The sequence below is a fragment of the Suncus etruscus genome, chromosome 3 (genome assembly GCF_024139225.1).
Source record: "Suncus etruscus isolate mSunEtr1 chromosome 3, mSunEtr1.pri.cur, whole genome shotgun sequence".
Classification (NCBI taxonomy): domain Eukaryota; kingdom Metazoa; phylum Chordata; class Mammalia; order Eulipotyphla; family Soricidae; genus Suncus; species Suncus etruscus.
The window spans coordinates 42787698-42812630 of record NC_064850.1 but is presented as its reverse complement, the minus strand read 5'-3'; the positions used below and the strand labels follow the sequence as shown (position 1 = coordinate 42812630).

General features: G+C 50.2%; 1 protein-coding gene across 4 annotated transcripts in view; it reads right to left on the bottom strand.

Annotated features, from left to right (window-relative positions):
- The window catches only part of EML1 (EMAP like 1), a 669910-nt gene that overhangs the window by 638585 nt on the left and 6392 nt on the right, over positions 1-24933 (bottom strand). For 3 of the 4 annotated variants that reach the window (XM_049769790.1, XM_049769791.1, XM_049769787.1), the window contains exon 1: positions 13979-14207. The exons of the other annotated variant lie outside the window; for it this stretch is intronic. In XM_049769790.1, the coding sequence (XP_049625747.1) occupies positions 13979-14045 (67 nt within the window). In that variant the 5' untranslated portion in view covers positions 14046-14207. Of the gene's footprint in view, positions 1-13978; positions 14208-24933 lie in introns of those variants that run through there. 4 annotated transcript variants of the gene reach the window in all.

The following is a 24933-nucleotide window of genomic DNA, read 5'->3' as shown; positions in this document are numbered from 1 at the left end:
ATTGGCCATGCCAAAGAAAATGTGACCAGAAAATAAAACCCATCCCACAGACTGGGAGAAAAATAGCTCCATCCCCCATCTCACAAAAGGCCCATCTCTGAGTTGGAGAATGGACTGGTAAAACTAAACAACAAAACAATCCACAACCCCCTAAAAAAAATGGGGAAAGGAGCTAAGCAGAAACTTTCTCCAGGAAGATAGCCCTATGTCCAGGAGGTGTATGAACACTCAACATCACTGACCAGTGGGGGAAAAAACAAACCCAACAACACTGGGAAGTCACCTCACACCAATGAGAAGGATACATGTCACAAAGGCTGAAAACAAGCAATGCTGGTTGTTTTGGGGGAACAGAGGGGTGGTGGATGGGGAACAGAGGGACCCTGAGCCACTGCTGGTCAGCTGGTTTGATCTCTTTGGAAAACAATAAACCCACTTCTCAAAAAAAAAAAAAAGTAAGAAAAAAAAAACCTCAGGGCCCGGAGAGATAGCACAGCGGCGTTTGCCTTGCAAGCAGCCGACCCAGGACCAAAGGTGGTTGGTTCGAATCCCGGTGTCCCATGTGGTCTCCCGTGCCTGCCAGGAGCTATTTCTGAGCAGACAGCCGGGAGTAACCCCTGAGCACTGCCGGGTGTGGCCCAAAAAAAACCAAAAACAAAGAAAACAAAAAAAAACCTCTAGGGGTTGGAATGATAGCACAGTGGGTAGGGCATTTGCCTTGCATGCAGCAGACCTGAGTTTCGATCTCTGGCATCCTATATGGTGCCCAAAGCACCACCAGGTGTAATTTCTGAGCGTTAAGCTAGAAGTAAGTCCTGAGTGCTGCCGGGTGTAGCCCAAAACCAAAACACCAACTCCCCCCCCAAAAAAATTCCTAATAATTGAGTTTCCATTTGACCCAGCAATTTCTCTCTAGGTACCGACCCCAAGAGCTCAAAAACTAATTAGAAAAGACAATTGCATGTCCATGTTCATTGCAGCACTGTTCACAGAAGCCCAAGTCTGTAATCATTGTGGGTGTCTGAGGACAGATGAGGAAAGAAGCTGTGGTCCCACTACAACAATGGAGAGGGAGAGGAGAGGAGAGGAGAGGAGAGGAGAGGAGAGGAGAGGAGAGGAGAGGAGAGGAGAGGAGAGGAGAGGAGAGGAGAGGAGAGGAGAGGAGAGGAGAGGAGAGGAGAGGAGAGGAGAGGAGAGGAGAGGAGAGGAGAGGAGAGGAGAGGTGAGGATAGGATAGGAGAGGATAGGAGAGGAAAGGAGTGGAAGAGAGGAGAGGAGGAGAGGAGAGGAAAGGAGGAGAGGAGAGGAGAGGAGAGGAGAGGAGAGGAGAGGAGAGGAGAGGAGAGGAGAGGAGAGGAGAGGAGAGGAGAGGAGAGGAGAGGAGGAGAGGAGAGGAGAGGAGAGGAGAGGAGAGGAGAGGAGAGGAGAGGAGAGGAGGAGAGGAGAGGAGAGGAGAGGAGAGGAGAGGAGAGGAGGAGAGGAGAGGAGAGGAGAGGAGAGGAGAGGAGAGGAGAGGAAGAGGAGAGGAGAGGAGAGGAGAGGAGAGGAGAGGAGAGGAGGAGAGGAGAGGAGAGGAGAGGAGAGGAGAGGAGAGGAGAGGAGAGGAGAGGAGAGGAGAGGAGAGGAGAGGAGAGGAGAGGAGAGGAGAGGAGAGGAGAGGAGAGGAGAGGAGAGAAGAGAGAGAAAGAGAGAAAAAGTGAGTGAAAAAGCTCTTCTATGTGGGGTATAGAGAAACACAGTCAAGAAACAATGGAATCCAAGAACATGTCCTGATCATAGCAGTGAGAGAACTGAAGGGTGATCTGAGACGGGGGATAGGAGCAGACACTGTTGGGGGAGGTTGTGCCGGAAGGCTACATGTGTGAAATCCCCTCATCGAAGGAACTGAAGCTGTAAATCACGGTGAGTGAAAACAACAGCCATGCATCTGTTAAGGTTCTTTTCCAGTTGATTCTCAGCTGTTTGGGTGTCAGACAGAGCCTTATAAATGCCTAGAAGCACATGTTTTATTTTGGGTTTGTTTTGGGCGGGGGGTTGGGAGGTTGTAGCAGGGGCAGCGCCAGATCTTGGACCACCCAAAGCCAGCCCAGGCATCTCTGGACTGTGGAAACCACAGTAGGAGCTAAGGCTGGCTTAGATTCATGATGTGCAGCTCCCAAAGGTGAATGAGACAACATGGGGGGCTCCTTGACCCTGCCCTGCCCCATGGTTTAGCTTTCTGAGGCTACTCACAGTCTGAGGTGTTTTATATCGGAGACACCAAGACAGAATGTGTTCACGTCACCTATATCCCGGGACACAGTTCAACTGTGGCATTAACTCTCACTTTTCTCCCATGACCATGTGCCACTGCAGTGTCACCCACCAATAGGAGGGGCATGGAGAGGATATGCAGAGTGGACACAGGTCTGTTCACCCAGCTTCAGGCAGTCATGGGGGACCTTGGAACACACACGTGTGGAAGGATATCAGAGGGGAGAGAGCACAGCAAGATCACGGGCGGGGGGGCCCCAAATGACACAGGGAGATAGCACGGAGGGCACAGACAGGATTGGTATGAGGAGAGAGCAGGGGTTAGTGCTCCCTGGGAGGAGGGACTGCAGCCCCTTCCTGACTGCAGAACGAGTGGAAGTAGGGTATCCCGCTGCTAAGGAAGGAAGGAAGGAAGGAAGGAAGGAAGGAAGGAAGGAAGGAAGGAAGGAAGGAAGGAAGGAAGGAAGGAAGGAAGGAAGGAAGGAAAGAAGGAAGGAAAGAAGGAAGGAAGGAAGGAAGGAAGGAAGGAAGGAAGGAAGGAAGGAAGGAAGGAAGGAAGGAAGGAAGGAAAGAAGGAAGGAAGGAAGGGAGGAGGAAGGGAGGAGGAAGGGAGGGAAGGAGGGGGAAGGAGGGAGGGAAGGACAGAGGAAGAGAGGGAAGAATCCAAACTCTCCCCAACCTTGTGTTCTTGGAACAAAACTTGGCACCATGGCTGCCTGACTGTGGCACCTGACTGATTCCTCGGTACCTGTGACAGGTGAGTGGTCCAGTGGCTTCCTCACCCTGCAGGGGCTCTGCCACCTTCCACTAGGTGCCTGTGCAGTTCTGGGTGCCAAGTCGAGGTGAGGGCATCTCTATGGGGCCCACAAACCTGCCTGCCAGCATCGGAGGCTGGTGAGCTTCCGATCTCGGCTCTAAGCCCAGAAAGGAAGCTGCTTAGGGCTGGCCACGGGTATTACCAGGGCCCCTAGGGAGTGGGATATCGCTGACACAGTCACACTCCATACACCCCTGAGTGAGGCAAGGGAAGCCAGGGTGTGGCAGATCTAGGCTCCCAAGGGCTGCTGCCCAGGCTGATTTCAGATCGGCTCCGATTCCAAGTGATGTGAGCCCACACCGGGTCTGTGCACTGCAGGATGGGGTAGGGACCAACTATGAAGACCTTCACTCTCACAGGCCCAGCCAGAGCCCCCACCTTGAGTCCGCATAGCCACCATGGCACCTGGCAGGCCACACTTTCCCCAAAGACCATCACAGAACATGCCACAGAGCCAGCGACTCCCTGGGTTACTTAAGCAAACCCAAAAGTTCACAGTGTTTACAGTGTGTCCAAAACCTATACATGGTCTTATCATGGGTGGATGGCCCCAGAACTCTGGGAGCTGAGGTCTCCCCAAACAGGAGAGGTCTCTACTAGAAATATCTGCAAGCTGGGAAACACAAGTCAAGCTTGACTAAGTGGTATGTGTCCTTCCAAGAAGGGCTCCAGGAGACTCTAGGATGACAAAAATAGGGGGTACCTATTCTGAAGGCTGGGCTGTGCCAGGGTCTGGGCCCACACCTACTTGGCATGACCTTGGCACTGTGGCCTCACCCTGGCCATCCACCTAGATTTCAGAGATGAAGTTAAGAAGCTTTGCACTCATCCGCTCAACAGAACTGGTACCCTGGAGAAGGGCCATGAGAAGGTGATGTCAAAAAGGGACCTGACTTGGCCAGAGCCACAGCACAGTGGGGAGGGCACTTGCCTTGCTATGGCCCAACCAGATTTGACCCCCAGAATCCCATAGGGTCCCCCAAGTACCTCCAAGAGTACGGAGCTCAGAGCCAGGAGTTAGCCTTGAGCATCACTGAACATGGCTCAAAAACCTAAGGGAAAAAAGAAAAAAGAAAGAAACAAGCCTGATGTTGTAGCGAAATGACCCCACTACTCTAAGCTAGATGCTGCTTGGCACAAGTTACGTGTAAAGGAAAGCCAATGAGACAGAAAAAGGAATGTGTCAAAGTTACCCTCGAAACACCCAGAGGGCAGTGTCCAACAAACAAACACAGATCCTGTCAGTGTGGGAGAAGGTGACTGATGGCCACTCCGTGAAAACAGTAGGCCATTAGAGAGCACAGGCATATATGCCCCCGAACCCACACACTGGGCCCCTAAGCCCCACACATGGGTCCCCAAGCCCCGCTCCAAGAGCATTTCCTGCTGGAGGAGCTCAGGAAACAGCTATGGGGCATGGCAGGGCACCACAGGGTGCTAAGAACCCCCCTAATTCCTGTGGTCTCGGTCCAGTTTCTTTAGGGTTGGGGTAGCAGTGTGGAATGCTCAAACCCCACCCTGCTCGGTCCCCTCTCCACTGTACCTCCCTGACCCCTGAGACTCAGGCCCCTTTCTCCAGTATTGGAGGGTGGTTTGGAGCTGGATACTTGGCCCCTTCTTCACAGGGAGGAGAGGGTTCCAGAGAGAAATTGAGACAGGCCAAGCCCACGGGTGTGACCCGGTGACTCCCAACTCTCACAGCCACAACTGGAAGCTGTGGCTTCTCCCACATTTTTCCCTGGGGGCGGAGAACCCTCTTGGCTCAGGACTCAGGTAGCTGGAGTTTGGTGAGTGAAATGTACCTGTAGCTAGGGGTCAACTAACTACTTGCAGAAGGTCCCCAGAGGTCCTATATCCCCCAGACACAGGAAGCAGATGGGATGGGCAGTGGAGCTTAGTGCTTAACTAGACCAAGTCGAGTGTTTCAAAATGGAGAGTTCTAGAAACGGATGAGGTCAAGTGAAGGCACGTTGCAGCATTCACAGCACTGCTTGATCATGAGGGTGAATGTCACGTGCTATGTTGGGGCATTTTCTCACTGTTAAGGGTCATGAGACAGTTCAGGACACCTGCACATGGTTGACCCCAGTCCCACACACCCCCAGCACTGCAGAAGATTCCAAGAGCACCTCCAGGAATGACTCAGGCCAAGAGCAATCCCCAAATGGCGCTGGGAATGACTCAAAAACAACAGCAACAACTACTATAAGGGTCTGAGCAAAGCATGAACGCCTGAGAAGTGGGAAAGTTGCTGAAGAGGGGAAAGTGGGATAAGTGATGAAACAAGAGGCTGGTGTCACACAGCAATACCTGGCAGCCTCACGCTTCCGCTCTAAAATGGTTCTTGGCCCTGGAACTGGAGGGAAAGCCAGGTGGGGGACAGACAGACAGTGAGGCTCAGGCCCCAGGGTCTCAGGGCTTCACCCTCCTCACAGCTTGGGAGCTGCATTTACAGGTCAAGTGGAAAGCCAGGGGTGCCAGAACAGGAAGGTCACCACGAGCTGGGCAGGGCAGAGCAGGGCACTGGCCATGTGACATCCAACTCCAAGAAATTTCCACTGCACTCCAGGGAGCCCCACAAATTCTGCCAGAGAGGGCTAGCCCGCATGGATGGGAGCCCTCAAAGACCCCAGACCTGGAGAAAGAGTGCAGAAGGGAAGGCAGCTATGGCCATGACAAAGGTTCAAACCCATACTGCAGAGGGTCCCTGGGGTGGCCCCTGAACATGAAGCCAGGAATAGCTCCTGAGCACCACTACGTGTGGCACAACCCCCAGGATCCCAAAAGATCCTGGGGATCCTGGACCAAAAGAAAGGGAAATGACAGTGAGACACCCTGAGGAGTGTCCCGGCAGCCAGAGTGATACCTGGGGGCCAGTTCCTCACCCATCAGAAGAAACAATGACAGTGCCCCCTCAGAGAGTGGGGGGCTGAACAGGGGGCCCCTGAGCTTGTAGCAGCAGCCACTGGGTCACAATGAAAAGCCCCCATGTTCTTCCAGAGAAGCAGAAGCAAGTGAACCCCCCCCACCCTGCACGCCCACCAGAAAGCAGCAGGTGTCAGGCCTGCTGGGTGCCAAGACCTGAAAAATGAAGGATGAGACTGGCGGGGCATGGCCAGAGGCTGGAGGCGCTCCTGGAAGGGGTCTGGACGGGGCCTGCATAGGATTGGCTGCCACAACAGGTGCTGAGCAGGGACGCCCCCATCCCCCAGGCATGAAGCTGACCTGCCTTCCAGAAGGCTCCAGTGGCTCCTGCTCCCAGAGAGCCCAGGGGTGCCGGAATCCAGTTACTGGGTGTCAAATTTTCTCTCCAGCCCGAGCCTGCATCTGCCACCTGTCGGGCCCTTGGCTGGCATGACCCCAGGGCTCCACACACACCCTGGCCTCATCCCCCACCCGCACACAGCCCAGACACCCTGTAACTCCTGTTCCCGCCTAAGGCACCCACCTTGGATGACCAGTGAGGCCTGGCACAGCCCCATTTTCTCTTCCCGCTCCCGTGGAAATACAGGCACCTTCCATAGAAATGGGCACCACCTCTACTCATGACACATACCCAGACCCTCCATGCCACACAGGGAGCCCTGGCACCTGCCTTACGTGCCCCTACCACCACATTCTCCCTGAGCCCTGCCCCCACTCCCGTTCCTGAGGCATCAGGGAGCACCCCCACCCCATCTATGCCAGAAGTCAGAGAGACTGACTGGGCCAATGCCCCAGAAGCACCCACCTCAGGCAGCCCCTCTCATCGCCAGGCAGTGGCCTGCACACCCCATCCTAGGACCAAGAAGGACTGTAGTCCAAGCTGCACAGCTGGATCTCAAGCTCCTGGGGAAACCCCCAGATCAGGGCAGTAAGCAGGGAGAGGAGGTAATGTCACTAGTTTTTTGGTTTAGTTTGGGGGCCACACCCAGCAGTGCTCAAGACTTACTCCTGGCTCTGCACCCAGGGGTCACTCCTGGAAGGGTTGGAGGGAGCATACATGGTCTGAGGGAAATGAACCTGCGCTGGATGTGTGTGAGGTATATATCCCCCTGCTGTACTATTGTCAGGGCCTCTAGTTTTTTTAGTTTTTTGTTTGTTTGTTTTTGTTTTGAGGCCCCATCCGGTGATGTTCAGGGGTAACTGAGCTCAGAAATCGCTCCTGGCTTGGGGACCATATGGGATGTCTGGGGATCAAACCGCGGTCCATCCTAGGCCAGCCGCATGCAAGGCAAACACCCCTACCTCTGTGCCACCGCTCCAACCCTAGGGCCTCTAGTTTTTAAAAGCCAAACAAAGACCCCAGTTAAAGGACTGAGCAGAGCTGCAATAGGACTGGGAAGATATGCTCAGATGTGGCAGTAGGACTAGAAGTTTCCAGGACAGGTACTGTGCACACTATGGGTTGAGCTGAGAAGGGCGTGAAATAGAAATGGGGTGAGCCAGAGGTAGGAGTGACCTGGGAATGGGAGTTACCCAGGAGTAGACTCCCTCGGCCTCTGCAGACAGGCCCCTACCTTGCCCATCCTCACCCAACTTGGGCGCTACCCACAGGGCCTGAAGGCCACTGGGAATAACCTGGTTATTTCCCCAGTCCTAGGGCATATCCTAGAGGGTGGAAGGGAGGCATCCCTGAGCAAGTGATGGTGGCTATGGGGTCCCTGCCTCATGCAGGTTTAGTTGGGCGCCTCAGTCCCAGCATTGGGTGACATGGTGCAAGATGGAACCTTGGAACCTTTTAGAAGCTGCAACAACTGTCCAACACTGTGTGTGAACCACAGATAATACCTGCAAAGGGGAGGCTTTGGAACCCAGATTATCTCCCATAAAAATAAGCAGGGCCTCGGAGGAAGCAGAACGGGAAGGATGTCTGTCTACCTGGCTCTGACTGACCATTCAGAACTTTAAAGCAATTTCTTAGAAGAAACCCAGAAGGTCATGCCTGGGTCCTGCTGGCACCGAGGCCCTGGTAGGGTGGCTTCATTAAAGCAAGGGGGTGTTTCCAGTGGGCACAGATGTCGGGAGGCCAACAGAAGCCTGAGGGCCAGCCCAGAACACAGGCAACTGTGCGCACCCACTTCCGGCCCCACTCTCCATCACCGCCTCACCATGTCCAAGGTTACCAATATCAAGAACTCTCTTCAGGCACGAGTTTAAAAAAAAAAAAAAAAAAGAACAGTACAAGGGGTCGGAGCAATAGCACAGCTGGGTGGGCGCTTGCTTTGTCCATAGCTGACCCAAGTTCCTTCTCCACCATCCTAAGCATCGCCCAGGCATGACCAACTAACTAACTAACTAACCAACAAACTAAAACGTCCAGTAAATTATCCCCATAGCTTGGAAGGCCCCTAAGAGGGCATTTCCTTCCACAAGGAGAGCTGTGAGTCACCATCGATGATCCCTTTGCTCCCCCTTATTCCCCCCCAACCAGGCTTAAAGCCCTGAAAAGACAAATCTGAAAACAAAGTTGCTAAGCTGCTAAATGCTCTGTTTCTAACCCAGCTTTGAGGAAAGGCTGAGACTGTTTTGGAAATTAACAGTAACTGACTAAAAGATACTTTTTAAATTCAGTTGGATGAATTTTTTCCACCCAAGTGTCTGGGTTCCACTCATGTCATAGAAGGCCTGTGATTCACAGGCAGAGGAATTCCTGGTGGGTCAGAGCCCCGAGGACACAGAAATGCCAATGAGCTGGGGTGGGGGGTTTAACAGGGGTCCTTTCCATGAAAGCACTTCTGTGGACTGCTGTCACAAAAGCCTCACCAGGGGGTCTCTGCACCCCTCAGAAAGCAGTGGGAAAGGCGTGGGCTGAAGAACTTCAGGGATCCCCTGTCAGCGGAACTCCCTGCAGGAGTGTCTTGATTTCCTGAGCTCACCATTTGCCAACTTGAGCTCGGCCACCAGGCTGGTGGAGACAGAGCTCCATGCCCAAGCAGCCAAGACCATTCAAAACTGATCCTGAACTCCCCACAGAGAGTGGCGACCAAAGGAAGAAAATTTTTCCAATTTAAACATGTTGGAGATAAAATAAAAGGAATGGCTGGGGAGTGGGGAGAGGGGGTGAGTCTACAAGAGCCTTAGAGTGACTTCAAAACACCCCAGGGAAGGGATGAATTCTGACTTGATCATTCACAAGTGGTCCCAGCCAGGGCTTGGCGAACAGGTGACTATCGGAGAAGCGGCTTCCAGAGGAACAGGACTCTTGCCACCTGCCCTGGCAGATGGAGAAAAGGGCCGGAAGCCTTGATGGCAATGAGTGGTTTGCGTGGCACTATGGTGACAGAAGAGCTCTCAGAGACCAGGCCAGACTGACGTGTCTGAGACTCACTTGGGTGAGCCCCTAAAGAAGGCAAGAAAGGACTCAGCCTAGGTACCTCCAGCACAGGCCTTGCAGACAGAAACATTAGATAGGGCTGTTACTCACAAAGGCGCAGACCAGAGTTCAGGGCACATTACAATGGGACAGACTCTGGATGCAGGAAGCGGTGTCTCGGTGATGCCAGGCCTGGACACCCACATGTGGAATGGGAAAACTGAGGTGATGGCAGTAAGGCCGACAGTCTCATAAGGGGGCATTTGGAAATGGCAGTGGTTGGCTAGAGGACAAGGTTCTTGACCCCAAAGGGTGATGGACAGACATGGCAGATGAACAGGATGAACACCCCAAGGACACAAGGGGCAGAAATGGGGATCATGGGGACTAGAGTAATAGTACTGCAGGCAGGGCACTGGCTTGCACGAGGCAGCAGGTCAGGGTTGGATCTCTGGGCAGCAGATAGAGTCCCCAGAGCACCGCCAGAAGTGATCCCTGAGCACAGAGCCAGGAATCAGCCCTGAACATTGCAGGATGTGGCCCCAAACCCCGATATAATAATAGTAATAAAATAAGAATGTGAAGGAGCCTGCATTAGCCTATGGGAATATTCAAAGCTAGATCAGTGCTCACTGGAGCAGGGGAGACATTTATAAGTATGTGAATAGTGGCTTAACAAAGCTGTTACTCAAAACAAACAAACAAACAAACAAATAAAATCCACTGATTTTTTTTTCCAGGGTGGCCTTATAAAGTTACCCAATTGGGGTCAGGGACACAGTACAGTACAGTACAGTACAGGCGCTAACTGCATACTTTCCATGGGCTATGCATAGGGCTCAGCAGAGGGAGTTCCTGAGCCATGCCGGGTGATCTGGGTAAACCCCAGGTGGGCCACGTGTAAGACAAACGCCCTACCCACTGTGCTATTGCTCAGACCTCTACACCCACTTTTCAACATCTGAGGTTTGTTTGTTTGCTTGTTTTTAATTGAATAGAAGCTGGTGGTTTCTGGTTCCCACCACAAAATTCTAAAGAAAACCATTGCATGGATATTTTGAGGGGAGGGTTGGTTTTGGAGCCACACGCAGCAGCACTCAGGGGTTACTCCGGGCTCTTCGCTCAGAAATTAATGCTGGCAGGCTCAGGGACCTATGGGATGCTGGGATGTGTGTGTGTGTGTGTGTGTGTGTGTGTGTGTGTGTGTGTGTGTGTGTGTCAAACCCAAGTATTGAGCCGGGGTCAGAGCAATGGAGAAAATTTACTGAACGTTTTTGTTTGCTTGTTGGTTGGTCATGCCCAGGTGATGCTTAGGTGACCCTATGGAATGGCGGAGATCAACACTGTCTTCCTTTCCTCACCTCTTTCTGTGGAGAGTTCAGGATCAGGTCTCTGAACTGTCTTGGCCATTTGGGCATCCGTGTCCATCAGCCTGATGACTGAGTTCAAGTTGGCAAAGGTTGGTGAGCTTGGGGGATCAAAAAACTCCCTCGGGGAGTTCTGCTGATAGCGACTCCATGAAGCCCTTTCAGCCCACAGCAAAATCCCGAACATGCAAGGCAAATGCCCTCCTGAGGTGCTATCACTCCGGCCCACTGCACCCATTTTTCTACTTCAATGAGAGCCAGTGTCTGAAAGCTGAGGCTGGCCAGGAAGCGTCCCTGTGGCCCCCATGCTCAGCTTCATTACAAACTAAGTCGGCAAGACACAAAACCAAAAGTGATAGGGAAATCCAGCTTCATTTGTTTATTGTATTTTTTTTTTTTTTTGGTTTTTGGGCCACACCCGTTTGACGCTCAGGGGTTACTCCTGGCTATGCGCTCAGAAATCGCCCCTGGCTTGGGGGGACCATATGGGACGCCGGGGGATCGAACCGCGGTCCTTCCTTGGCTAGCGCTTGCAAGGCAGTCACCTTACCTCCAGCGCCACCTACCCGGCCCCTGTTTATTGTATTTTTATTTAAATTTTTTTTTTTTTGGTTTTTGGGTCACATCTGCCAAGGCTTGTTTGTGGCTTACTCCTGGCCATGCTCAGGGGAACTCTATGGGATGTCAGGGATAGAACCCTGACATGGGTCAACCGCATGAAAGAAAAGTCCTTGCTGTGCTACTCTGGTCCATTCAACTTCATTTATGAGAACCAAGTTTCTCTTCTTGGGGCAGGAGAGATACTATGATAGGTAGAGTGATTGCCTGAACACCACTGACTCAAATTTAATCCCTAACACTACATAGGATCCCCCAACTCTGCCAGGAGAGACTCCTGAGCAGGAACAAGCTGGGTGTGGCCAGAGCACGACTGGGTGTGGTCCCTCAATTCCAAAAAATAAACTACTACCACTACCAAAACCCAAGTGTCCCCTTCTTCCTGCCATACCGACATTCTATCTTGCATCTTGATCTGACCACGAGGACATGAACTCGGTCATCATAGTAAGTGTGGGGTGTGTTTCTTGATGTGAGCTTTTATGGCTATTTTGTTCCTGCTCCCGAGAAAAGCACAGCCACATCCCCACATATGAAAATGTATGAGCGCAGAGATTTCTGCTACCGTGGGTCTGCCATTGTGATGCAAATCTCTAGTTGAAAAAACGGGGGATCTCAAATCACTAATGAAATATCCAAATGTTTAGTTCTCGGTGAAAGGGTGTTTTCCGTGACAATGAATCATAACATTCGTTAGCTAAATTGTATTCATTTATATTTTCACATAAGGGAAGCCTCTGGAAATGAATAATTTCACATCCAAACATCTGTTGCCTCAGAGGCCACCACCTAGCATTAATTTCTGTCGCAGGCTCCTCCTGCTTACAACTTTACTCCTCAAAAAACCAGAAGATATTCAAGTCAGCACAAAGAAGAAGGTTTCCGAGTGATTGAATAGTGATGAAGGTATTTTCAAATGATCTGATTTGTTTTCAGGTCTGATTAAAGTGTTTTTTTCCCTCCTCCTTACAGTGTTTTTCCTACTACAGAGCAGAGCTGGTGTTTTCTTCTCGATGTTGCTGCCAATAAAATATCTTGCCAATATCTGAAAACTTCCAAGTCACCAGGCAGAAAAGCCAAACATTGCCACAAACTGGACTGTTATTTCAGGTCAGTACAACCCACCCTTCAGCCGCTTGGCCCCTCCTCCCCCAAACAAAACACACAGACACACACAGACACACACAGACACACACACACATACACACACACACACACACACCTTCAAACAAAATAATTTCTTGGCTAAGTTTCACCTTCAAAACCAAACAGCCATATAGGTAGTACCTAGAGTGTTCAGTCAAAAGTCTTCTTGCCAGGGACATCATCAATAATATTTTGGTCACATGGGCCCCTCACAATCATCGGAAGGAGAATCTTTCATAAACACTCAGGGGAGGGAACATTATCTTTTAGACCAACAGTTGAGTTCTTAGGAAGTGACTGATTACAAGTCAATTAAGGAAACAATGCAAAATTTACTTGCGGAATTCCACAGACCCAGTGCATAGTTAAAAAAAAAAAAACAAAACAAAACTCCCCCAGATCATCCACGCTGAGGAGGAATTCTGGTGGGTAGTATGAACTACAAATTGGTTGGTATTATAGTTGCCTTCAATGCTCTACCCTCAGGCCTAACACCAGGCCCATGGGGAAGGAGTTGCCTTCCCCTCATTTCCTATGCATCACATTGGGGGGGGGGCTTCATTTACTCCGTAACCTGATTAATATGAAAATTATTACCTGCAACAACACTCCCTCTTTGTGAAAGAGACGCCCCGGCTGGCCCCAGATGAAGATGCCAGGATAGAGGAAGGATCATCATCCTGCTCACTAATCTTTATGCCCTCCCACTCCAAATACCTCCCATTTGCAAACAGGTACCTCCTATTTGCAAACAGGTGTCGAAAAAGGAGAATAAATCCCCCCCCCAATGCCAATGCCGAAGATAAAACAAACCCCTCTAGTAGTTGTCAAAGCGTCCAGCTTCCCAAATTTTGGCAACTTCTGGAAGGCGAGGAAGGCCCAAGCTAAGGAAGCAAACACACAATCTGCAAACTTTGGGGGGTTCCTTGCAAGCAAGGATGAAAAAGAATCGACCAGTGCTTAACTTAGGAAGTGAGTTCTGATCCAATATGAGTTCTGATCCAATAAATATGCATCCTGCAGCCAAGAGCCGCCCCTCCTTCCCTAGTAAGCCAGCTTTTGGGGAATCTAAAAAATAAAAAAACAAAACCTTTTCAGTGTCTAGGATTCCGTGTGTTTTCAAAGATGCCGAATTGGTAGCTATTGGGATTTCCTGCCTGGTAAATATTAAAAAATAAAGATAAATAAATATATAAATCAACGACGCCTCGCCCCGGGATGAGCCATTAAATCAGCGGAAAGGCAGGCTCGGAGCCCCGGGCCTGGCCCTGTCGGGGTACAAAGCGCTCGGTCGGCCGGCCGGTCGCACGCACGTCCCGGGGCACCGCAGCATTCGTTGCACAATGCATCGCCCGCGGCGGTGGCGGCGCTGCTGGCGGGAAGCGATCGCGACCGCGACTGCGACTGCGACTGCGACCGCGCCGGCCGCCGCCCGGTGCCCGTCCCCGCCCGCCCGTCCCTCCGCGGCGCCGCGGGCCTCACCGTTGCAGAACTGCAGCAGCGACGACGTGTCGTACAGGTTGCCGAGGCTCACGAAGCCGTCCTCCATGCTCAGGCCGCCGGGCCGCGCCCGCTCCCCGGCCGGGCCGCGCCGCCAACGCCGCCTCCGATCACCCCCACACTGAGCCGAAGCTTCGCGCGGCGGCCGGGCGGGCGCGGAGGCCGGACTCGCAGTGGCGGCGGCCGCGGCCCGTTCCCATGGCAACCCCGGGCCCGCCGCCGCCGCCGCCGCCGAGCACGCCGCCCGCTCCGCCCGCTAGGGGGCGGTCTGGGCCGGGGACGTGGCTGGGCGGGGCCGGGTCTACACAAAGACACGCCCCTTTCCATCTCGCCGTCACGAATGATTGGACGGAACTGGGGCGGGGTCATATTAGACCACGCCCCTGGCTGGCCTCCTTGCGCTCTGCCCCTCCGCCGTATAGGGAACAGTGGACTGCATTGTGGCTAGGCGGGGCCGGGGTGGGGCTAACCAGAGCCACGGCCCCTCCACCTCGCCGCCGCCTGCACTAAACGCTCGGTGTGATTGGGCGGGGCCATATCAGGCCACGCCCCTTTCTGGCCTTCTTGCGCTCTGCCCCTCCGCAGCAAAGGGACTGGATTGTGGCTGGGCGGGGCCGTGGCGGGGTCAAAGAGGACCAGGCCCATCTTCTCCGTGGCCGGGCGTGGTCTGGGCGGGGCAAAGCATATCTGGCCACGCCCCTCTCCGCCCCCGCCCTCTCTCCTCCCCTAGAGGCCCGGGCGGTCCCTAGGCGCGCGGGCGCCTGGACAAAGGCGAGGCCCGGGCCACCCCCGCGCATCCCTGATCCTCCTGAGGCCACTGGGAGCTCAGGACTCCCCAAAGGAAAAATTTTCCCGACCCGCGAGGCGTCCCCCACAGTCCCACCCTCACTCCACCCCTGCTAGAATGAGTGCTGTGGACTTGGTTGGGACTCTGGGGTGCTTGCGGGAAATGAGGCGGATCCCCACTTCTAAATAAAGGAAGTAAGCCCTGGGAGCCTCGAACTCTGGTTACCTCGTTTGAGGACCGAGGACTGCTAGCTGGCAATGACCGTGGCCCAGGAAGAGGGTCTCAAGGGCAGGTGCACACACGTGCACCACCAGCCAGATACCACAGAGGCCGGGCACAGGGGCTGGGTTAGGGTCCCACCACCCCTTTGCAGCCAGCGGCAGCCCAGAGGGTGTAGGGGACAGAGGGACAGCTTAAGTCGCTCTGGATACTGCGCTGGACATGCCCCCGAGGATGAAGTTCAAATTCAGTAGGTGGGGAAACACCTTGGAGTGAAATCACTGTCCTTGCAGGCAGCCAACCCAGGTTTAGTCCCCAGCATCGCAGAGGGCCCCAGGGGCCACAAGGAACCAGGAGTAAGTCCAGAGTAAGTAGGGTGTGGCCCAAAGAAGAAAAGCATGGGGGTGGGGGCAGAGGACAGTGGAGAGGGTACTTGTCTTGCATGGGACTGACCCAGGTTTGATCCCTGACATTCCATCCTGAGCACCTCCAGGAGTGATTGGTGAGTGCAGAGCCAAACTCCCAAGCACTGCCTTGTGTGACTCAAAACTAAATAAATAAAAAAGGAAGGAAGGAAGGAAGGAAGGAGGGAGGGAGGGAGGGAGGGAAGGAAGGAACGAAGGAAGGAACGAAGGAAGGAACGAAGAAGAAAGAAAAGAATGGACTCTCTAGCAGTGCTCAGCTGAGGGGGCATTCTTGGTCATAGTTTGCTAGTAGAGTTGTACCCTAAATGTGAAGGTCCCAGGGGTGCATGAGCTAATGCCCCAACCCCATAAATCAACAGAAGATTGGTATTCTTGACATATGATGGTAATGGCATGATATTTGGTGTCACACCTAAGAAAGGTCGTAAAAAATAAAGGCAATTCAGAAGTGGGCCAGGAGGAAAATTTAGCTGGAGATTTTCTTAGATCTTACTTCCGCTAGAGCCACATTACAAATAACAATGAACGCCCAGCCTGCTTGCTTTTGAGAGGATAAAGATCATGATTACATGCTTAACTCTGGGTATTAAACAATGATGTTTTCCCACGATGGTAAGATCGTACACTAAAAAAAGCAAGCTTGAGTATAATTACAAAGACACGCATGGTGAGTCAATTACGAACAAACTACATAGTATTAAAAATAATTTATGGAAAAAGCTCTAGAAAACATATCTGAAAACTTAATTAATAATGTGTGCCTTGGGTGCCCAAACATTTTCTTAGATTCTTATTCCATGTCATGTTGAGATCATTCATGGCCTGAGTCCCAAGGATGTTGTCATTGTAGTACATGAGGTGGTTCTTGAGGACAATACAGGCACCGCATTTGGTGGCATTAATAGCAGAGTGTAGACAGCATGTGAAAGAGAGAAAGGAAATGGGAGCCTGCAGTCTTTATTTGTAGAGAAATCAGAAAAAAAAAATTAAGCCCAGGAATATAAGGCTGTGATCATCTGTTGTTTAAATCAATAACAAAAATAGGGCCCCAGTTCCAGGCACCCCAAAGAGAATTTCCACCTGGAAGGAGGCCTGAAATCCATTTAAAGTGCCACAACATTGAGGAGAACATGATGCCACAAATCTTGCTACACAGACAGGACCAGGGGCTGACATGGGTGGGGCCTTCTCAGATGGGAGTGGGGACAGATTCTCCTTTCTGCCTGAAAACACAGGAGCCCACAGCCACACCAGACACCCTCCAACAGAGAAACAGCCCAGTACCTTCAACTGAACCTCACCAAGCTGACAAGATACCAAATCACCCCAGCTTCATGGCTTCTGGAGGGACACCTCCAAATTTTATACTACCATCAGCCTAGCAGGATCATAGCAAGTTGGGTGGGTTTGATGCACAGAATATCATCCAGCTCAGTGAGACTAAACAGTAAAACATAGAGAGCTCAGCTAGCACAAACCAGCCCAGTGAATCCTCAGACAATGACTTCATTGTGAGATGTAACAACTTTCACAAATGGACTCTTATTGATCTAAGTTTTGATAATTCCATTTGCTTTTCTGTCATAACAAATCATAGGAGGTAAATTTGTGCCCACTAAGGGGGTCAGTTGGGGTGGTGGGTGAGAAACTGCAAACAATGGTGGAAAGGTCACACTGGTGGTGAGATGGGTGTTGGAACAACTATATTACGAGTAACTTGACAGATCAGGGTGTTATAATAAGAAAATAAAGAGCCACAACTCTCAGGGGGAAGGGGATTGGGGCCATAGTTGGTTCAGAAGTGATGCTTCGGGGACCATAGATGGTACCAGGGATTGAACTGAACAGGCTCAATTACATACAAAGGCAAAAACCTTGACCTCTGAGCTGTCTCTTGAGGCCTCTCATCAGCACTTTAGAAAAGGCAACAGAAAGATCCTACCACCAGTGAGTGCAGGCCCAAAGGAACAGAAGTAGGACCTTGCTGTCCATCTGTCTTGGAACAACTTTCTTCAGCAAGTCAACCATGGAAACAACCAGTGCGTCGGTGCACAGAGAGACCTGGATAATGATCTCAGATGTCAGGCAGAGCCATCCAACTCTGGTGCTTCCATTTAGCTGAGATGTAAGAGCAAGGACAGGAATTATCGGCCTCGTGGTGGATAAGTCCTATAAAATCATGTGATCTGGCCCTAGAATGTGACATGCTTTTCTTCTCATTCGTTTGTACAGCCCGGCCCAGGAACGATGCTATAATCTCCACCCAGCTCTTGACAGGGGCATTGCCCTGTGCCTGTTTTACACTAGCAACCCCATTGGTAGGAAGCAGAAGACGCAAGGGTTGGGGTGCTCAGAGTGTCAGCATTCTGGTGAGGGGTGGTAAGGAATCCAAAAGAGGGTATGAATATGTTTCACACACAAATTTTACCTTTAAAAATCTCAAGGAGTGAAGAGGGTTAGATAGTATAGTGGAGAGGCCACTTATCTTGCATGTAACTGTCCCAAGATTGATTCCCAGCATCCCACAGGGTCCCCCCACCAAGCCCACCAAGAGTGACTCCTGAGTGCAAAGCCAAGAGGGACCCCTGAACACAGTTGGGTGTGACCCAAAACAAATCTCAAAAGGGGCTGGAAAGATAGTACAGCTAGTAAGGTGTTTGCCTTGTGTATGGCTGACCTGAATTTAATCACTAAGACCACATGTGGTCCTCTGAGCACCATCAGGAGTAGGCTCTGAGCACAGACAGGTGGTTTCTTTCCCTCCAAAAAAATCTCAAAGACAAGGAGTGGAGAGATTGGCCTTGTACCCTCTCACCAGGCACTCCATGAACCAAATCAAGGGTCACTCCTGAGCTCAAAACCAGGAAGAGCCCCTGAATACCATCAGGTATGGCCTGAAGTCCTCCACCCCATAGAGAAGAGGCACTTTTATGCATATTTACAGCATAATGGAAAGTTGCATCTGGAGAGAGAGAGTACAGTGGGCAAGATGCTTGCCTAGTGCATGGTTAATACAGGTTTGATCCCTGACATCCCATATGATTCTCTGAGCCCCACAGGAGTGACCCTTGAGCACAGAGCCAGGAGCAAGCCCTGAGCATATCTCGGTGTGATCCTAAACCAAAACTAAATTACTAACTATAAAGATATTCTTTAAAATGGAATAGAGGGTGGCTGGAGTGATATCACAGCGAGATTTGCCTTGTTTTTGAGATTTGAGAGTTGCCTTACATGTGGCCAACAAGGCTTCAATTCTTGGCATCCCATTTGGTGTCCTGAGCTTACCAAGAGTGATTGCTGAGTGTAGAGCCAGGAGCAAGCCCTGAGCATTGCTGGGTATGGCTATAATAATACTAATACTATTAATAGTAAATAATGATCAGAGTATTTGGGGTACAGTATGAAGGCAAGTTCTCACTTCCAGCTCTGGCCTGGTCTTTGGGTTATTAGTGAGATAGCTATTCACACAACACTGCATGTTTTGGGGTGTCAGGACAGGGGCTTTTGTCAGCATGTGTAGATCTGAAATCAGTGTGGCAGGAGAAGGTGTTTCCTGTTTCCAGGGCTCCTTGATTTCATTTAGAGCAGACATTGCCCTCCAATTACTACAGCAAGTTCAAATCTTCCTAGGCTGGATGAACCAAGTCCTGACTGCGGAGCCTCAGAACATGAGAGTCCTGCTAAGGGGGTCACCAGCTAAAACCAGGTCACCATATGGGCACTGAGCCTGGGTGACAGGTGTCCTCAAAGACAAGAAAAGTAGGACACAGATGCACAGAGGGACAAGACCGGGAGCTTACAGGGAGATGACACAGCTCTAAGATGGAGGGGAACTGTCCTGCCCCCACCCCGACAGATGCCCAAGAAGGCCTTGCTTACACCCTGATCTTGAATTAGTAGCCTCCTGTTCTGGGGACCATAAAAGCCTATTCTTATGTCCCCAGCACAGCCTGTGAGGACCAAGAAAACAGTTAGCAGCAGCTATCACTGGTGAAGTAGGGGCCTGCAAATTGGGTTCGTCATTTGTCACTGCCAGCAACTTGGACACAGACGGTCTTTCTCTTCGGGGAGATAAGACACTCTCCTGGGTAAGAAACTGGAGTTCTCTGTACCACACTCCTGTGGAAACAATGTCTCCTTCCCAGACAAAAAGGGGCCAGTCTAATGTGGAAGCACAGGGATTCCTAAAAGGAGGTTGGGGAGGAGCAAGGAGACAGCCCAGGGGTGCAGACTTTGCATGTGCAAAGATCCGGATTCGATTCCTAGTAATGTGTGGCCTCCACAGCAGCGGGTATAGCACTCTCTGCCCCTGACCACGTGGGGCCTAGCCCTTAGCCTTCCAAGGGCATCCTTCACTGGTGCCACTTCATCTGTTTAATCCTCCAGAACCCTGCACTGTGACAGTGGAGAGCCCTGGTTTGCTTCTATGAGTGATGGTCCCACTCCTGTCATATGGTCTCAGCTTCCCTGCACTCCATGTGCCAACTTGGCATGTGCACCAGCCCACAGTCTCTGACTCCTGCTCACACTAGCACATTCTGACATCATCATTCCTCAGAATGCCCAAATCTCAGACTGTGCCCCCACTCTTAACCCCCACCCCGTCTTCAGCCCTGCATCCCCACTGGCTCCAGATCCAAGTGCTCTCTCAAGCTACCTACAAGGCTCTGTAGTGTGTGGGGTTAGAGAACAGGGTTCAGTCCCCACACCCTAGAGCATCCCATGTCCTTCCTTCTGTATCTCCCCAGAATGACAGATGTCCATCAGGGTTCCACGGCACTGGCCTAAGCAGGTGGTGCTGGAGGAAGTGGATGAGGGATCGCTCCGAGCATCCCACTGCCTGCCTCACTCTCTGAGCTCCAAATGCTCCACATGCTCACTCCCAGACACTAGGAAAAGACAAACTCAGTCATGTGATCTGGAACCTGCTGGTGTTCATCATGCCCATTCATTCTCTCCGCTAGATCCTGGACTCCAGAACAGAATGCCATAACCTCAGCATGGATCTGTGAAGCATTTCCCTTTAGTAATCTGGAGCTCACAGTTCTATTAGCAGAACAGACCCATTTATATTGATGCTTTGGTTTGAAAGTTGCGGTTAAATCTCTGCTCCTTTAGGAAACTATTTATCTTTTTTCAGATTTTTTATTTGTTTGTGGTTGGTTTTTGAGCCACACTTCGCAGCATTGCAGAAAGGGCTATTCCTGGCTCTGCACTCAGAAATCACTCCTGGCAGGCTCGGTGCACCCTATGAGATGCTGGGGATCAAACCCGGATCACACCCTCCATTCTGTGCTATTGCTCTGCCCCCCCCCCATTTTTTCTTTTGTTGGAGGAACTGTTGAAACTTCTCTATCCCGTACAGAGCTCTTTTTTTTTTTTTTTTGCATCCAAAGATAGGGTTTCTCTTTCCCCCGGGAAATAAATGTCATTTTGTTTGCTCAATCCATCCTTTTCACCTAGCACAACCTTTTAAACGGTTACATCTGGCATCGAATTCATCAGCATTGTCACAGACTGCCGTGTCCCCTAATGAGGCCCTCAATGCCTTCTTGGTCCCAGAATTGATCACCACATTAGCAGCACAAGAGGGCCTGGAGCTAATCCTCTCTGGGACCTCACCAGCTGCAACCCTCAAATCCAGTTATTAATATTAGGGATGTGTTTGTTCAAATCAATTGGCAATCATCATGCTCGGTAGCTCTCTCACTAGATTCAGGTGTGGCATGGATATTTTTTGTTTTGTTTTGTTTTGTTTTTGAACCACAGCCGGTATCACTGGAGTCACTCTTGACAGTACTCAGGGGAATATGTAGTGTCAAGGGCAAACCGAGGTCAGCTGCATGCAAGGCATGTGCTTGACCTCAGGGCCAGTATAAAGACCTGTTGCCAGTGCTTTGTAAATCTAACTGAGCAAAATGTTGGTTTGCATCCCTCTTTGATTTAGACTCTACAACCCCAGATCTCAGGGATCTAGCAAAGCTTTTTGTTCAGAACCAATATTGATGTCAGACCTATCTATAGGGACTGGAGAGATAGTCCAGAAAGCAAGGCACTTGTTTTGAATGTGGCCAGCCTCTGCTCCATCCCCCGGCACTGCAAAAAGTTGTCTGATCCCCGGCACTATATATGGCCCCTGAATATCGCCTTAGTATGGGGCCAGAAATAAGCCTGAAGAGATAGAAATAGAATGATCACACTCATTTGTAGGGTATTTAAAAAATATAGTATGGTAATAATATTTAGAGATAATAGAGACAAGGGCCAGGAGGACTGGTCCATGGTAGAAAGTTTGCATCTTTGGAAGCAAAAAAAAAATAAAGAGCTCTGTACAGGATAGAGAAGTTTCAACAGTTCCTCAAAAAAAAAAAAAAAAAAAAAAAAAAAAGAGGGAGAGAGAAAGAAATGAGGAGGCAGAGCGATTTGCACAGCATGGAGTGCATTTGTCTTGTATGCAGGTGACCAGGTTTGATCCCCAGCATCTCATAGGGTCCCCTGAACCTGCCAGGAGTGATTTCTGAGTGCAGAGTTATGAATAACAGAGTGGGGGAGCACAGTAAGGGCAGAGAAGAGAGCACTATGACAATGAGAGTTGGGAATGATCACTCTGGGCCAAAAATGGGTGCTGAATGGAGGAAAAGTGATATGCATGATACCCCTTTAGTAACCATATTGCAAACCAGTGTTTATAAAAAAAGGAAGAGAAGAAGAAGAAGAAGAAGAAGAAGAAGAAGAAGAAGAAGAAGAAGAAGAAGAAGAAGAAGAAGAAGAAGAAGAAGAAGAAGAAGGAAAGAAGAAGAAAAGAAGAAGAGAAGAAGGAGAAGAAGAAGAAGAAGAAGAAGAAGAAGGAGAAGAAGAAGGAAGAAGAAGAAGAAGAAGAAGAAGAAGAAGAAGGAGGAGGAGGAGGAGGAGGAGGAGGAGGAGGCCCGGAGAGATAGCACAGCGGTGTTTGCCTTGCAAGCAGCTGATCCAGGACCAAAGGTGGTTGGTTCGAGTCCCGGTGTCCCATATGGTCCCCCGTGCCTGCCAGGAGCTGTTTCTGAGCAGACAGCCAGGAGGAACCCCTGAGCACTGCCGGGTGTGGCCCAAAAACCAAAAGAAGAAGAAGAAGAAGAAGAAGAAGAAGGAGGAGGAGGAGGAGGAGGAGGAGGAGGAGGAGGAAGAAGAAGAAGAAGAAGAAGAAGAAGAAGAAGAAGAAGAAGAAGAAGAAGAAGAAGAAGAAGAAGAAGAAGAAGAAGAAAAGAAGAAGAAGAAGAAGAAGAAGAAAAGAAGAAGAAGAAGAAGAAGAAGAAGAAGAAGAAGAAGAAGAAGAAGAAGAAGAAGAAGAAGAAGAAGAAGAAATGTCTACCCTAGAGTAGGATGGGAGGGAAAAGGGGACATTGGTGGCAGGAAATGTGCCCTGGTGAAGGGTGTTGTACTTAGTATACTGTAACTCAATCATGAACAACTTTGTAACTGTGTGTATATCATGATGATTCAATTACAGAATTAATTTTTAATAAATAAATAATTTTTTTAGAAATGTATAAGCCCTGAGCACCACTGGGTATGATCCCAAAATTAAAAACAAAAGAAAAGGGGCCCGGGGAGATAGCACAGCGGCGTTTGCCTTGCAAGCAGCCGATCCAGGACCAAAGGTGGTTGGTTCGAATCCCGGTGTCCCATATGGTCGGGTGTGGCCCAAAAACAAAAACAAAAAGAAACAAAAAAAACAACCAAAGAAAAACCTATCTACATTTTCCCAGAATCCAACCATTCCACTTTGAGGAAATTTATGACTTTCCTTCCCTCTTTCTGCATTTCTCTGTGGGAAAATTTTGTGGTTGTTTAACACAATCTCAGGAATGGAGGTATGCCTCCCCAGTCATCTTTCACACTGTGGGTTATTTAATTTTATATTTTTTATTTTAATTTAGATTTTGTGATTATAATATTGATCACAGAGTGTGGTCCCACTGGATCTGCTGCTCTAGATCCCTGGCCACACAGAACATCAAAACTAAGAGAGAGAGCACTGTATACAGATACATAATTCCCCCGCCCTAAGCCCACATGTCTTAATAATTAGAGGCACTAGAGCAAAGAGGGCCTTAACTTCTGTACTCTCTCTTCAGACCTTTGTCTGAGACATTTTTATACAACTCCAGGTATATAGGTATAGCACACAGATATATAAATCAAACATTTGCTCAGAGTCAACATCAATGAAATCATGAGATCTCAAACTTGAACCAAACTTCAAAAGGTGCGTATTATGCTAGTAGGCAGGGGTGGGGGTGGTGATAGCATGGAATGGACTCTGGGAACATTGGTGGAAGAAAGTTGACACTAGTGGTGAAATTGGTCCCGAAACATTGTGTGTATGAAACCCAACTAGGAATAATTTTGTAAATCACAATGGCTTAAAAACATTAAACATGGGGCCAGAGTGATAGCATCAAAGTAAGGCATGCAGAAGGTCATTGGTTCGAATCCCAGCATCCCATATGGTCCCCCGTGCCTGCCAGGAGCTATTTCTGAGCAGGCAGCCAGGAGTAACCCCTGAGCGCTGCTGGGTGTGACCCCCCCAAAATAAAAACAAAATTAAACATTTGCTGATTGTAAATCATAAAATTTATTTTAGCAATGGAGGGTGGGGCATCTAGTACAACAGGAAGGGTGTTTGCCTCACACATGGCTGACTTGGGTTTAATTTCCAGCATCCCACTTGGTCCCCTGAGCACCAACAGGGGTAATCATTGAGTGCAGAGCCAGGAGCAAGCCCTGAGCAATGCAACAAGAGCAAAGGAAGGGGAATATAAAATAAGCTGCTTATGGGGGGGGCGGCATGTGGCCCCACCATGCTGTTGATGAACAGTAGCACACTAACTGCAGTGGGAGACTGGCTGGGAAGAGGTAAATGGGGTTAAATGAATGAGGTCCTAATCTCATAGACTCAGTGTTATAGAAAGAGGAATTTGTCCCCATCCACCCCAGTGGGAAGTGACTCTCCAGGAGGCCTAGCCAGGGCCTGTCCCCACACTTCCAGCACCCCGGATCCAGACAGGAACATTGATGCTGCTCTGTCTCTGCTTTCCCCCTTTCACACATACATGCTGGCCTCAGTCCATGTTCAGGAGATATTAGGAGATCACACTGAGCTAAGGTTACTAAACTGAGGGCTGCCACTCTAGTTGGGGTCATAGAATTGAATGTAGGGGGTCATGTAAAATAAATGTTCCTTGGTAGGACATACCTGGCAGTGCTCAGGGCTTGCTCCTGGCTCTGCATTCAGATATTACTCCTGGCAGTGCTCAGAGATGCTGGAGACTGAACCTAGGTAGGCTGCATGCAAGGCAAACATTCTCCCTGTTGTACTGTCACTCTAATACTAAAATAAATTTCTTGATAATTTATAAACAGCAAATGTTTAATTTGTATAGCTGTTTGTTAGATAACCCATGTTATAATGGGTTGCACAGAAATGTCTTAGCTAGGCCCGGAGAGATAGCACAGCAGTGTTTGCC